This window comes from Notolepis coatsorum (assembly GCF_963971535.1).
Source record: "Notolepis coatsorum genome assembly, chromosome: 3".
Lineage (NCBI taxonomy): Eukaryota > Metazoa > Chordata > Actinopteri > Aulopiformes > Paralepididae > Notolepis > Notolepis coatsorum.
This window is the reverse complement of record NC_140167.1, coordinates 183892771-183908252: the sequence shown is the minus strand read 5'-3', so window position 1 is coordinate 183908252 and position 15482 is coordinate 183892771. Positions and strand designations below refer to the sequence as shown.

The 15482-nt window shown below is 43.1% G+C and overlaps 1 protein-coding gene across 3 annotated transcripts in view; it reads right to left on the bottom strand.

The window, feature by feature from the left end:
* The window catches only part of kdm6a (lysine (K)-specific demethylase 6A), a 188355-nt gene that overhangs the window by 21343 nt on the left and 151530 nt on the right, over positions 1 to 15482 (bottom strand). For all 3 annotated transcript variants that reach the window (XM_084310621.1, XM_084310622.1, XM_084310623.1), the window contains 5 exons: positions 10770 to 10899; positions 9600 to 9705; positions 7492 to 7697; positions 4405 to 4457; positions 4232 to 4306 (listed from right to left, as the gene is read on the bottom strand). In XM_084310621.1, coding sequence (XP_084166747.1) covers positions 4232 to 4306; positions 4405 to 4457; positions 7492 to 7697; positions 9600 to 9705; positions 10770 to 10899 — 570 coding nt within the window. The remainder of the gene's footprint in view (positions 1 to 4231; positions 4307 to 4404; positions 4458 to 7491; positions 7698 to 9599; positions 9706 to 10769; positions 10900 to 15482) is intronic.

Here is a 15482-nt window from a genome sequence, read left to right as displayed (position 1 = left end):
ACAGCCCAACCCCCCTGACAGATACTTCAGGTGAACACCCAACCCACCTGACAGATACTTCAGGTGAACAGCCCAACCCCCCTGACAGATACTTCAGGTGAACACCCAACCCCCCTGACAGATACTTCAGGTCAACAGCCCAACCCGCCTGACAGATACTTCAGGTGAACAGCCCAACCCCCCTGACAGATACTTCAGGTGAACACCCAACCCCCCTGACAGATACTTCAGGTGAACACCCAACCCCCCTGACAGATACTTCAGGTCAACAGCCCAACCCCCCTGACAGATACTTCAGGTGAACACCCAACCCCCCTGACAGATACTTCAGGTGAACACCCAACCCCCCTGACAGATACTTCAGGTCAACAGCCCAACCCCCCTGACAGATACTTCAGGTGAACAGCCCAACCCCCCTGACAGATACTTCAGGTGAACACCCAACCCCCCTGAGATACTTCAGGTGAACAGCCCAACCCGCCTGACAGATACTTCAGGTGAACAGCCCAACCCCCCTGACAGATACTTCAGGTGAACAGCCCAACCCCCCTGACAGATATTCAAAAAGATGTAAAATCCAGAGGGAAGATGGTTAAAAAGCCTTTATTAAAAGTGGCTAAGTCATTTAAAATCTAATCAACATGTTTCGACCATAGCAGTCTTCATCAGGATTGGAGTAAAATGTGCAAACACATCACCCCCTTAAATACCCACAGGTGAGTGTCAGGTGAAACAATAAAGCAATAAACACCAAATGATTGAACCGAGTGATGATTGGAAGGCACACGTTCCTATTGTGTCGAACCCTAGTCTCATAGCCTTTACTAGGAAAGTTGACCATGACATTAATAAACTTTTCAGTAGTACTACTCTCCAATCTGTGCGCAAATGTAATTTGACTTATAAGGAATGAACTGCTCTTGATGAACTGGCTAAACGTGACGATATTATCATTCGACCTGCTGACAAAGGGGGTGCTACTGTGGTTTTTTCTAAAGACCAATATATCTCAGAGGCCATACGCCAATTAGACTCTAAGTACTATGTTAAACTTACTAGTAGCCCCTTATCTGATATGAAATTACAATTTCATACAATACTTAACCATGCTAAGGAGGCTAATTGGATTTCTGATAAGGATCTTAAGTTTTTATTGGTCAAACATCCTGCTTTAGCGTCTTTCTATTTACTTCCTAAAATACACAAGGAACCCTTTGACCCTGGTCGTCCTATTATATCTGGTAGCGGTACCCTTACAGAACCAGCTTCTAAATTTATTGATTTCTTCATTAAACCGTATGTTAAGCAACTCCCCTCTTTTATTGAAGATACTACGGATGTTCTCAATAGGTTAGCTAACCTTACCAAATTAGAATCTCATTATTTAGTAACTATGGATGTTGAAAGTCTGTATACGAACATAGATCATGAGGAAGGTCTTACAGCATTGACACACTTTTTATCTGATAGAGGAGATGCTTTGCCCCCTACCAAGTTTCTTGTTGACTTGACCAGATGGATTTTCCATAACAATGTGTTTATGTTCACAGATGGGTTTTACAAACAAGTTATGGGTGTCCCTATGGGCTCTTGTTTTTCTCCTTATTATGCTCGTCTCTTTTTAGGCCTTTGGGAAAAGTTGTATGTGCTCAACCCTATCAATCCTTGGTATCACAATATCACCTGGTATGGCCGGTATATTGACGATCTATTATTTATTTTTGATGGCAATGAATCTGAACTGTTGGCTTTTCATAGTTATCTCAACTCTTTAAATAACAATATCCGTCTGTCCATAGAATATTCTTTAACAACTATTGACTTTCTAGATCTTACTATCTCAAAAGATATATTTGGTAAATTACACACCACCATTTTTAGAAAGAAAACTTCACGTAACACCCTCTTGAGCGCTGACTCTTTCCATCCCCCTCACATGATCGACAACATTCCTTTTGGTCAATTTCAACGTTTACGTCGTATTTGTGATAGTGATAGTGAGTTTCATCAACAGGCTGCTGATATGACTACCAGATTTGAAAATCGATCGTATAATCCAGATGTAGTGGCAAGGGCACGTAATAAGGCACAGACACTTAATAGGTCTGATTTGCTCAAGAAAAGTAGACGACGGAACGAGTCTCAGTCCCGCCCTTTCTTTGTGACCCAATATAGCACAGCAGCGGGACACGTTAAGCGCGTCATTAATGCGAACTGGCCCATTATTGATAGTGACCCCACTCTCAGACAAGTGTTCCCTCAACCTCCAGTTTTTTCTTTCAGACGTGCTCCAACATTAAACATCCAAATTAGTTCATAGCTACCTTCCTCCTGCGACTAAGGAGTCTTGGCTTAGAAGACCTATTGGAACCTACAAATGTATGAATTGTCCACACTGTGTCAACGTCATACAAACCAAGACATTCACTGACTTTAAATCTCAGCGATCATACAAGATTAATGACTTTATTAACTGTAATACCACTCATGTCATTTATCGCTTGTCATGGACTTGTCCTGGCATCTTCTATGTAGGTCGTACCAAGCGGCGTCTGCGGGATCGTTTAGCTGAACACAAATACGCCATCAGAACCAAAAATCATGTTTATCCCATAGCCAGACATTTCACAGAAGTACACAATAATAACGATTCTATACTGAAAATTGTGGGCATTGAACATATCAAACCTCTTATTAGGGGCGGAGACCGCATCCGCAAACTCAATCAGAGGGAAACATTCTGGATTCATAGCCTTGACGCTCTTAATGCCCCTGGGCTAAATAAGGATATTGACTTCATGTGTTATCTTTGATTTCTATCCTATATGTTTATTGCCATTGTATTGTGTGTATTCTTTGTACCTTACATAGGCTACATAGGCTATTATATTTTTCTGTATATTGCTTACTGATTATTTATCTATGCTTATACTTATAGCCTGTTTGATATATATATTTTTTATTTTTCTACACCGTCACTGATTGATGGCTCCGCCCTTGCGTGTGCCTTCCAATCATCACTCGGTTCAATCATTTGGTGTTTATTGCTTTATTGTTTCACCTGACACTCACCTGTGGGTATTTAAGGGGGTGATGTGTTTGCACATTTTACTCCAATCCTGATGAAGACCGCTATGGTCGAAACATGTTGATTAGATTTTAAATGACTTAGCCACTTTTAATAAAGGCTTTTTAACCATCTTCCCTCTGGATTTTACATCTTTTTGAGTGCCTGGATCGACTCTCTTCTCTGAACTCTGCATTCCCGGTGATCCAAGAGCACCTTAACCTATATTGAACTGAGCTAACCAAATTCTCCCTTCTGAGCACCTGGTTGTTTTTTCTCCCCCTGACCGATACTTCAGGTGAACAGCCCAACCCGCCTGACAGATACTTCAGGTGAACAGCCCAACCCCCCTGACAGATACTTCAGGTGAACACCCAACCCCCCTGACATACTTCAGGTGAACAGCCCAACCCCCCTGACAGATACTTCAGGTGAACAGCCCAACCCCCCTGACAGATACTTCAGGTGAACAGCCCAACCCCCCTGACAGATACTTCAGGTGAACAGCCCAACCCGCCTGACAGATACTTCAGGTGAACAGCCCAACCACCCCAACAGATAAACCACCCTGACAGATAAACCACCCCAACGGATACTTCAGGTGAACGAGATAAGCCCTCGGCTGTTCTCAAGAAACCGCAAGTGTTGCATCTCGATCAACATCTTTAAGTGTATAATTTAGATAGTTTATGGGACAAGCCGTATGACCACTGGACACAATTGCAGTTTGATTGGATGCTGGATAAACAGGAAGTGATGTGGTGCTTGTGAACTCAAGTTTGCACTTGTTCCAACTCATCCCAGGCTGTTTGCTTGACTCAATATGTTTTGTGGGGCATCTAGCGACATCCATTTTTTAAGAAAGCTGGTAGGCCAAACCATTTGACCAGATTTGGGACATGGTAAAAAAAGTCATTGAGGACTGGAGATATTTCTGAGTTATAACCTGCTGTCGGCCACTGACCGCATACGTCTAGTTGAGTTATTTCAAAGTAAGTCCTTGAATATTAAAAAATAGACCAAGTACAATATAATTTCACTCTGTAGAACTATTTGTAGGAACCAAAAATAATGCTGTTGAGGGATAGATTAGGCCCACGGGCCGTCCTCTGTGCAGCTCTGGAGTTATTTGGGTAGAAGAACATTTTTAAAAGGTTTGCTTACTTCTTTTCGTCAGAGAGGTCGATGTTGGTGCCAAATTTGATGTGTTTGAAAGACCCTTTCCTTCGCCGCGCAGCGCTGTGGGAGCAGGGGAGACGAAGTTAGAAGGTGACAGAGAACAGGGAGAACACAACATGGAGGTGAAGTGAGGAGAACGAGAGGTAACGTGGACTCACTTCTCTGATGAGGACGCCTCAGTTTCCACCTCCTTCTTCTTCTCATTTTCCTCCTGAAAAAACACATCATCCTCATCACCGTTTATCAACACCAACATGGTATGGAGGTCTCATCACACTAACATGGTATGAAGATCTCGTCACACTAACATGGTATGGAGCTCTCGTCACACTAACATGGTATGGAGGTCTCGTCACACTAACATGGTATGGAGGTCTCGTCACACTAACATGGTATGGAGGTTTCGTCACACTAACATGGTATGGAGGTCTCGTCACAGACCAAACATTTTTACTTGGGTACCGGTCTGGTACCAGTCTACATATCATGGTTCTGACTCTAAATAGACACCCAGAGCAAAGGGAGGGGGGGTCTAAACACAAACCAATCAATGAAACAACCTCATAATATAATTAATTATCTACAAAAAGCAACAATCAAATAAGCAAACATAGAAGGAATCTGTATATAAACGTATAACGTGATCTGCATTGTAAAAAAAACGAAAGGAAAATAAAAGGCTCCAATGACTTGTGGTTGCAAGTGAGCTTTTTACAGAAATCATAACTACCTACCTCATACTATAGTCTACCTATATATCTTTGTATGATAACATGTACAATAGTGCTGTATATATTGATTGAATTGAATTGAAAACCTTTATTTATCCCTGAGGGATAAATACATTTATATATTTACACTTTTTACAGCATATTATATATATCCATATCCATCTGAATATACCTGCAGATAATCCTTCTATATACCTGCATATAACACATAACTGTATGATAGCATGTACAATAATGCTATATATACCGTATACATATATTCATCCTACCATGTATATCTATCCACATCTGTCTGTACATAACTGCATATAATCCTTTTTACATGTCTGTAGATACTATATCTTTAACTGTACATATCCCTTACCTACTCTTACTAGTTACACTGCTGGCCAGTATGACTTGCTAGTACCATAGTGTCTTTATACCTGTATCACTGTAGATATTAATACTACTACTCTGATTAGCACTATTACTCTGCAGTACTAATTTAAATATATTATACCCAGCTTAATCACATGTACATTGTATATTACTATTGCACATTACTGTTACATTTGCACAAACCTGTTTGTACTGTACTTGTGCCATTTAATGACAATAAGTTAATAAAATCGAATAAAGTGTTACTGAAGTTTCTTTTGACCAGACAAGTCTTTTTGACATGTGGGATTCAACTTTAAAGTCATTCTGGCCTTGATACAAAAATGACAATCTTTTACTGTTTTACCATGACAATTTTTAATCTAATCCAGCGGTTCTCAAACTACGGGTTGCGACCCAAAGTGGGGTAGTGGGTAGGTGACAGTGGGGTTGTGCATTGGCAAGTAAATGTTCCGTCAACATATGTTGGCTAAATATGCCGTTTTATAAATGTGTATTGATAACAGTGCTGTAATACAATTTTGATTTTCTAATAAATATGCATGATCAAGTTCAACAATGTGTGCTTTTATTTTTATATTCCTTAATTCCATGTTGAAATTACGCGATACATTAACACATTGAGTGCCACGCCCCTACCGGGAAGTGACCTGGCCTTGCCGTCCATTAACCCCATGGAAACGTAGTTGTAGTTTGTAGAGCTAAACCTATATTTTATAGTATAGCTATAGGTCTAATAACGCCGTCGAGTGTCAGTGAGTTGCTTCCAGTCAACGTGCAAAAACAGATAATTTTTTCATCCTTACATTTCCGTTTTATACCGTTTTGAATATGAATATAGTTTGGGTGCTTCTGAGTAATTCCAGGGAAAAGACGCGAAAACTGCGTTTTTGTGTAATTCAATAAACACGTTGTAATTTTTTGCCTGATTATCGAATCTTCCTGAAATCAACGCTAGATCATCATTATTATCCTTCCTCGTGCAAGCATGCAATGTGGTTTAGACCAGCGCGCGCCCCCTCCTCCCCTCCCGCACCCAACGTAAACAGCCACACACAAACAGACAGCTTCAATCGCGGTAGAAAAAAATATCAGATCAACGCGCTCGCCACTAACGCAGGAGATGCTGGTATCGAGCCCAGCTCTCGGCGTTGCTACCGGCTTGGCCGGCCGTCATACTAACACAATTGGCAGTGTTCGAGGGTGGGAAAGTCGGTGGGTGGGGATTGGACGTTGTGGACATCGTCCAACAGGACAACAAGTCGGTTGGGTGACGCCGGTGCGGCCGAAACAGGAAGTATCGGGGGCAGCGTGAGCCTCCCACGCGTTACTCCTCGCCACTGAGAGTTCGAGCTACTGCGGTGAAAAGATGCGACAGGCTGCCTCCTCGTGTACCGGAGGGGACACGTGATGCAAGGCTTCTATCCTCACTACAGCCAACCAGTGGGAGGCATAGTCTAGCAACGTTCAAGACAGGGGAGGGAAGAATTGGAAATACGAAATTGGGATGGGAGAAAAATAGAAAATGGGGAGAAAAAGTGGATAAAAAAAAGATCAACGCAAGATTGGATATATAGAGTCCTTACCTGGTCTCTGATGTAATGCAAATAAAATAATCCAATTATCTGATCGCCATTGCAGTTATCCACAGCGATCCTGTCTCCGACGTTGTTGGGCATTGCACATCAACGGGCGGGCGGGGTCAGTCCAAACCATCCCTACAAGCGTGTGTTTTGCCGGAGTGTTTAGGACCCGCCCCCACGCCGCAGCTCGGTAGAGAAAAGAAACGAACCCGTTTCTAACGGAGTGCAATAATGGCCGAAGGCGTTAGAGGGCGGTATAAGACCGTCTGCCAGCTCAGACACACTCAGAACAGTATGCACAAGGTGCCCCGCTGAATTATGAATGGCAATAGCGATTAAAAGAAATACAGTGAGAAAAACGTAGATCTACGTTTCCGGCACTCAACGGTCGGGCCACAGAAACGTAGATCTACGTGAACGGCAAACAGTGAAATGGGGTTGTGGTATAAAAAAGTGGGGTTGTGGTATAAAAAAGTTTGAGAACCCCTGATCTAATGTAATCCAATTAGAAAGTGAAGCATTGCAAGAAGACGGTAGTTGTCCCACTGACCCGTAGGGACTCCTGGAAGGACGAGGCCTGGTACTGGGCGTACTTGACCACGGTGGTGTGGGAGCGGCTGCTCTCGCAGCGCCACATCTTCCTGCTGCCACTGGGGTCCCAGTTCTCGTCCGTGGGCTGAGCCAGCTGGGTCCTCACCTCCACCAGGTGGTCCGCGTTGGCCTCCACCAGCGTCTTGGTGGAGAAGAGACCCAGGTCTGGGTGGGGGGAGAGGGAGAGGACGGAGAGAGGACGGAGAGGACCAAGGGAGTGGGAGGGGCGGGAGGCAGAGGACAGAGAGAGGGAGGAGAGGACCAAGGGAGTGGGGGGGGGGGGGGTGACGGGTGCAGGAGAAGTTGGACACAAAAGGATATTTAAGAAAATGTTAAAATAACATATTTCTCTGGGATAGGTTCATGTTTGACTTTTGCTTAATGGTGCATGTATTTGACAAAAAGCATGAGTCATAAAAAACAACAACTTGAATTCAGTGTCAAGGATAACATGATAAAGTCAAGGACTTATTTCCATCATGGTCCTTGCTGTTACTGAGACAATACACAAAGATATTTACATGCAAACATGAAAACTTAAAGGCAGTCACCTATGACAATACTATCTGCATTTCAGATTCATAAAAATACTACTGAATTCTACATCCTCCATAAGCCAGTTCTTTTATCTTTTTTTTTATATGCTGGTTACCTGTGATTTTGTTATGCAAATGTAACTTGTTCCAGTTCACAGCTCCACTAAACGTATTAGCTCTAGTGTGGTGACCATGTTGGTGTTACACAGGTCACAGTGCTAGCTCTAGTGTGGTGACCATGTTGGTGTTACACAGGTCACAGTGCTACAGTAGCTCTAGTGTGGTGACCATGTTGGTGTTACACAGGTCACAGTGCTACAGTAGCTCTAGTGTGGTGACCATGTTGGTGTTACACAGGTCACAGTGCTACAGTAGCTCTAGTGTGGTGACCATGTTGGTGTTACACAGGTCACAGTGCTACAGTAGCTCTAGTGTGGTGACCATGTTGGTGTTACACCAGGGCAGTGGTCTTTGCTCTGTTGTTTTATAACAATAACACTGTTCATTTCATACTGTGTTGAATTCAGCAATAATTTTTTTCCTCCACAAAAAGGTGAATAGAAAGCTATGCCATTTAATGAATGAGTTTTAGCAATAGAGACAACAGTAGAGCACAACCACTCTGCCTGCCCCTCCCCCCATGTCAATCATGTCAACATGCACTTCAAATGGTTGCATTGTATAGAGGGACGGGGCTATGAAGAAATGGGGTTAGAGGGGGAACAATTTACCTAATTATTACGTTGATTTAAAAAAAGAAATGCATTGGGCGAGTATTTGGAGTAGCGGGGAGAGACGTGGTAGAGGCCATGTTGGGTCATTCTTGGCAGGGCCGGTGCAGCCGCTCCACTGCCAAAAACATGCAATAACATTTTCTACGGGCAGGTGGTGCTGATGTCATACATGTCAAATTCAACAGTGACACCACCAGGCCCACTCCACTGAACACACAGGAGACACACCCACTGAGACACGTGAGGGACCTGCATCATGCACAGCCACCGGCTGGCTTCACTTGATGTTAACACATATATACTGTACATAAATAAAGCCCAATCGTTTAGTTTGAGGTCTAAATCATTATATATAAATTAAAAAGAAATAAGAATGAATCCTAATAATTTAGTATGAAGTCAAATTGGTTTATCCAGGATGATCCTCAACAAAATACTCGAAAAATACTGTGCCACATCATAGTATTGTGTAATGTATACATGCGTGTGTATGTGTCTGTATGAGTATGTGCATGCATGTGTGTGTGTGTCTGTATGTGCATGCATGTGTGTGCGTGTCTGTATGTGCATGCATGTGTGTGCGTCTGTATGAGTATGTGCATGCATGTGTATAACAGGTAGTCGGGACGTGTGGCGTTCGGAGACGATGGCGTTTGTATCGTTACGTGCACTTAAACCCATCTGCAATATTTCAATAGTATGTATGTCTACTTTAATTGCTGTATTAAAATAAAGGGTTAAAAGTGTGTGCGTCTGTCTTGTCTGTGTGTATGTGTGTTTGTGACTCGGTCTCTTACCCAGTTTTAGTGCTCCAGCCAGTCCTCTTATGACAGTGACTGGGTTGGCAGAGTTGGTGCAAAACTGATGAAGAGGAGGAAAGAAGGCGTCCCTCTTGTTTTCCAGCTTTATACAGGAAGAAAGAGCGAGAGATGGAGCGAGAGAGATGGAGAGTAAGAGCGAGAGAGATGGAGCGAGAGAGACGGAGAGAGAGATGGAGAAACAGAGCGAGTCAGCTGAGGTGAGAGGAGGGGGACTGAATCAAGACTTGTCAAGGGAATCAGCTGGTGAAAGTGTAGCCAATTATAGTGTTTATTGTGGTGCCGTAGCCAAGATACTGACACATATAACGGAACGTAGGCCAAATGCGTCCACATTTGTATAGGATTCTATCAAATTTTCATAACAATAGCACCCTGCGCAGTTTTCATTGAGGTTTCTTACAAATTAACGATGCTTTACCTTGTCCTTTATATGCCGATTATCATTAGAATCTTAAATTGTACCATATGTCCCCCTTTAGACAACATATGTAACGCTACCAGCGCACTTTTGTTAAGATAATTAGTTGGCCATTCTCAGTCGCTATACCGAGGTTGCAGTAATAGTTTAACGCTGTTCAGATCACGTCGGAGAATATAGACACATCCCAGTGACCTGCGACCTGTGCTAACGCTCTTGGGAAATGCAGTGTTGTAGTTCTCAACATTTTCAGCCTTTAATTTTAAACCAATGCTGCCATCTAAAAAAGTGTTGTCTAATCGTCACCTTGAGAGCTACTTCCGTATACAGCGCCGCCCCAAACCCATTCTAAAGATTCCCACTTTTTACTGGGAGTGGGGCGTGGCCGTATTTGGTCCCAGACAATAAGAGTGGCTGCAATTGGTCACTGTGACGTTACGTTTCATCACCATTCACCTCTCCGTCAGCAGTCTAGTTATACTCAGTCAGCGGTCTAGTTATACTCAGTCAGGGGTCTAGTTATACTCAGTCAGGGGTCTAGTTATACTCAGTCAGGGGTCTAGTTATACTCAGTCAGGGGTCTAGTTATACTCAGTCAGGGGTCTAGTTATACTCAGTCAGGGGTCTAGTTATACTCAGTCAGGGGTCTAGTTATACTCAGTCAAGGGTCTAGTTGTGCTCAAGGGTGTAGTTATGCTCCCACTAGTCAGTGGTCTAGTTATACTCACATAGATGCTAGGCGTGGGGGGGTTGAGTTTATCCTTTGGCAGTGCTGGGGAGGGTTGGGGAGGGGGTCGTGGTGGGGGGCATTTGTCCAAGAGGACACTGCTGGTCGACAGACCGTTCTTCCCCAGGTTCCTGCAGAGCAGACATACAGATTTCAATCACCAGCTCTTTATTCCACAAGTACAAACCATGGACCGGAATTAGTCTCAGCGACATTGGTGTGAAACCACAACAGCTCAAGTGTTTTCACAGCACATGGTCGACACACATGGTAAAACTGGACCTCACAGGACAGAGAAGAAGACTATATAAACCACTCAACATTATACCATTCAAAACATAGTAATTTACATTAAAAGGGAGAATGGAAATACTAGAAATCAAAGTGATATTTCAAAATTAATTCATATTTGCAAGTCAAATAATCATGTCACATTTGATAACACTTTTTTGTTCTTGGTTTTTGCATGGATAATGCAGCATAACTGGTTTGATAAATGCTGGCAGTTCACTGCATGCTTAGTTCAAGCTGTTTCAGGTGGGCTTTGGGACCATCGGCATGTGTAGCTATAATCTATAATTGATGTCCTCTTTCTTGCACCAGTGTACAATAACAAAATCATATGGTTATAATTAAGTAGCATGTAATGAACTGTCAGGTCATCAAACCAGTGACTGATTTGTATTGATGTCAACAAAAACATGATAACCATCTAAATGTTTTGACATTTTGACATGATTATTTGACTTGCAAATATAAATAATTTTTAAATCATCAGTCTGGTGTTTCGTAATGTTTTAGCAACATGTTAAAGTATGCTATTGAGCGTGCCGTGAACATAAACGGATATTATTTTGGCGTCAAGATTCTGATTCTAAATCACTCCCTGCTAAGCATAATTTAAAGCCAGTCAAACGTGAGAGCAGGGAGTGATCAATCACAACCCTCCCCCCTCAAGGGGGAACCATATACAATTTATATTGTATTGTAACTACTCTGCATTGTACATATGTATATTGAACATTTCTGTCTTGTTTACACTTGTTTAAGTACTTGACTTTCAATTATTATACTTTTTATTATTATCTATTTTTACCTAGCACACTCTCAGGAGCAAAACAGAAAGAAGCATTTCATACAAAAGTATCCTGTATTTCTGTATGACACCTAATAAAGAAACTTGAAACTTGAAGCCATGTCCTTCTTGGACCGCAGATAAACAGAGCTCACATGTGGATGCTGGGCTGGTGTAGTGTGTGCAGACTGGTGTGATAGGCTGGTGTTGAAAACTAGCACTTGTGCTATAAACACGCAAACAACACATCTGGTCCATCCACTGTGACTTGTCCAATGTAGCTGTGGTGTCCATTTTAAATAAAAGATTTCATTCATTCATAACCGACACATGCAGACTGGTGTGATAGGCTAGCTGACGCATGCAGACTAGGGGTGGGAATCACCAGTTTCATCACGATACGATATCGATTCTTTGGACAACGATACAATATTTTCCGATATCACAAAGTCTGCTACGATAAGAGACGATTCGATTCAGGTGCCTGCGATACAAGATACAAGATACTTTAATGCCACACAACAATGGCATCGATCGATATGAGACGATATTATATGCCCATTTAACACAATCGGTAACATTTAAATCAACAAAAAAAAAGGCAATGGAAATATCATTTGACATTTTTATTTTTGATCTCTTCCAGACATTTAAATGAAAAACAATCTATTGTTTTTAATACAAATAGACTTCCTGTTCACTGTTTTTGGTTTGTTTTTCTTTTTTTTCCAATATTAATATCCTATCACAGCGCTGTATTTTGGCTGGAAAAGGCATATTGGGAGTCAGAAGGTGCAGTACAGGCCATATCCTGTTAGTGGGGCTATCTCGAGAATGCAGTAACCCCCCCTCCTTCCCAGTCCCTAGTGGACCTCTGCTGTTCTCTCTCTATCGCCCTATCAGCTTAGCTTAGTTAGCTCACGCTAACGCAACGTTAATTTCGGAATTTAACACGACGTGGGCATAAAGGAATGGCGAGGATGGAAAGCATGTTAGATGCATTTGACCCCTTGTGGGGAACAACAGGCACTTATTTCAGGCAAAATGGCCAAATGATAAAAAAATTATTCTAGTTGCACCAGCGCAATAGTTAGATAACCTAGGTGGGGAACAACCAGGAGATCACTGCAACTCACACAAGTTGGAGAACTATCTCTCTCTTGCTCTCACACACACACAAAGCCGCATGTGATTGGTGGAGGCGGGACCCTTACAAAAAACTGCTAATCATTGACACATGCTAGCCTGTAATAATCCCCCCCAGAAAAATCTACTTTGCATTTGATATATTGCAAATATATGCCATCACACACACTGGCATTTAAAGGGTTCGAATTATAAAATGAATATGTGGTGTTATGATCAGGGCTGAAGTTGAATAAAAGATTGTATTTATCAATTACAAAAAAACTGAAAATCCATACAAATCTGTGTTGTTGCTAATCATACATAGACCACTGCAACACTTCCGGGATTCTGAAATCGGGGAGGAGAGAGCGGAGGGAGCATATGAATGAATGTGGATGAGAGCCGTGATGTAAGTGGTTGCAGATACGGCTGTGGGGGTGCTAGAGACATGACCGAATAGACTTTTATGCGCCTGAGTTTCCTGAACACGGCGCAACCCATTCCTAAATCGATCAGAACTAAATCGGCAGAGAAAAAGCCCATTTTTAAGCACCTATTCCCCATGCACATGCGCAGATTGCCCACGGATTGTGACACCACGCACACCCGCCCGCACATCGCTATCTCCTCCCCGATTTCAATGTAACGCGGAAGTGTAGTGGTCTATATGCTAGCCTGTTTTTTAACAATAATTTGTGATGCCATCACAAACACTGGCATTTAAAGGGTACAAATAAAATGCAGACGGGTGCGATAGGCTAGCTGACACATGCAGACTAAGGCTAGCTGACGCATGCAGACGGGTGCGATAGGCTAGCTGACACATGCAGACTAAGGCTAGTTGACACATGCAGACTGGTGTGATAGGCGAGTTGACGCATGTAGACTGGTGTTATAGGCTAGCTGACACATGCAGACTGGTGCGATAGGCTAGTTGACACATGCAGACTGGTGTGATAGGCTAGTTGACACATGCAGACTGGTGTGATAGGCGAGTTGACGCATGTAGACTGGTGTGATAGGCTAGCTGACACATGCAGACTGGTGTGATAGGCTAGTTGACACATGCAGACTGGTGTGATAGGCTAGCTGACATGCAGACTGGTGTGATAGGCTAGCTGGCAGGGCTGTACAGTGCGAGATATATGTTGCACATGCTACACTGACGTCAGTCTGTGCGATGAATGGATTTACTTCACTAGCACTGGTGCGATGGCCCGTGCGTGTGGCAAAAAAAAAAAAAAAAAAGGTGACGGTATTAACCCATTCTCTGCCGGAGCTTATATTCATCCTTGTAGCCTCTCTGCCAGCACTATTTGTCTATGGAGATGTTCACCTTCTTTGCAGGGCTATAACTTTTTAAATTGTATTGCTAAATTGACATTACTATGGCCCATCGTTTATAATGCAATGACCGACGTTAAATGATTCATGTAGTATGGGTGATATATAGATCAGAGCAGTTTGTATGGTTAATAATAATCAAAAACGCTGAAACTCACGGCAGCTTCCTCGTAATAATAATAATGCAGGACCTGTTGCAGAGGTCTTTATTCGGCATGCAACGACACTCAATGTTTTAGTGGTACACACAGCGGTTAGTTTAGCACACACACCGGAACACACACGCATGCATTGTCTTTTTAGGATCGCCGATGCGATTTGTCTCTGCGATTAACCCATCCCGTCGTCCTTCCCCCCCAAGGGCAGCCGGGAGCAGACAGGCATCAACGTTGTTGTGCATGTTTTTCCATTGGGTTTATCTTATCGGGGGGGGGAACCCTTTGCGAGCACGGGGAGAACATGCAAACTCCACACAGAAAGGCCTGGGAGATACCCCACCTGGGTACCTGGCATCATGGAAACCTGGTCCCCAAGCGGGAATCGAACCCTGGACCTTCTTGCTGTGAGGCGACAGTGTTAACCACTACACCACCGTGCCGCTTGTACACTACACCGCTCGTAGCGATGGGGGATGATACTGGAGCAAAAAGATCGCTATTATGGGATGTTGATCTAGGACGATCCAGTTCCGGTTTGTATAATACTAATATACATCCAATCATGTTGTTTATTGAGTTATGGCAACGGATCGATATGCACGGTGTCTGGATAGAGTCCCGCCAGCGATAGCGAGTGGCCGGACGGAATAGCGGACGGCCTAAGCACTTCCGGCCACTTCTGGTTTTGGCAACTCGCCGATCACCCACCAGGTGGCGGTATTGAAGCGCTGGAGAGTTGAGCAGAGATCTACAGCACCAGTCAAGACTCCGTGGGTGAAATGTGAATACCATGACAGAAATTTTAAATATTGATCTAAAAGACGCTGTAAGACGTCATTGGCAGATTACGCATGGCGAGGAATGACGTGGTAACACGTCATTGGCGGGAGATGGGTTAAGTTGAATGGGCCACGTCGCCACGCTATCCACTTGGTAGTTGTAGTCTCGTGCGATTAAAAAACAATGTCCGTCTGCGTAGAGTCCATATATCAAACACCAAATCCCATAA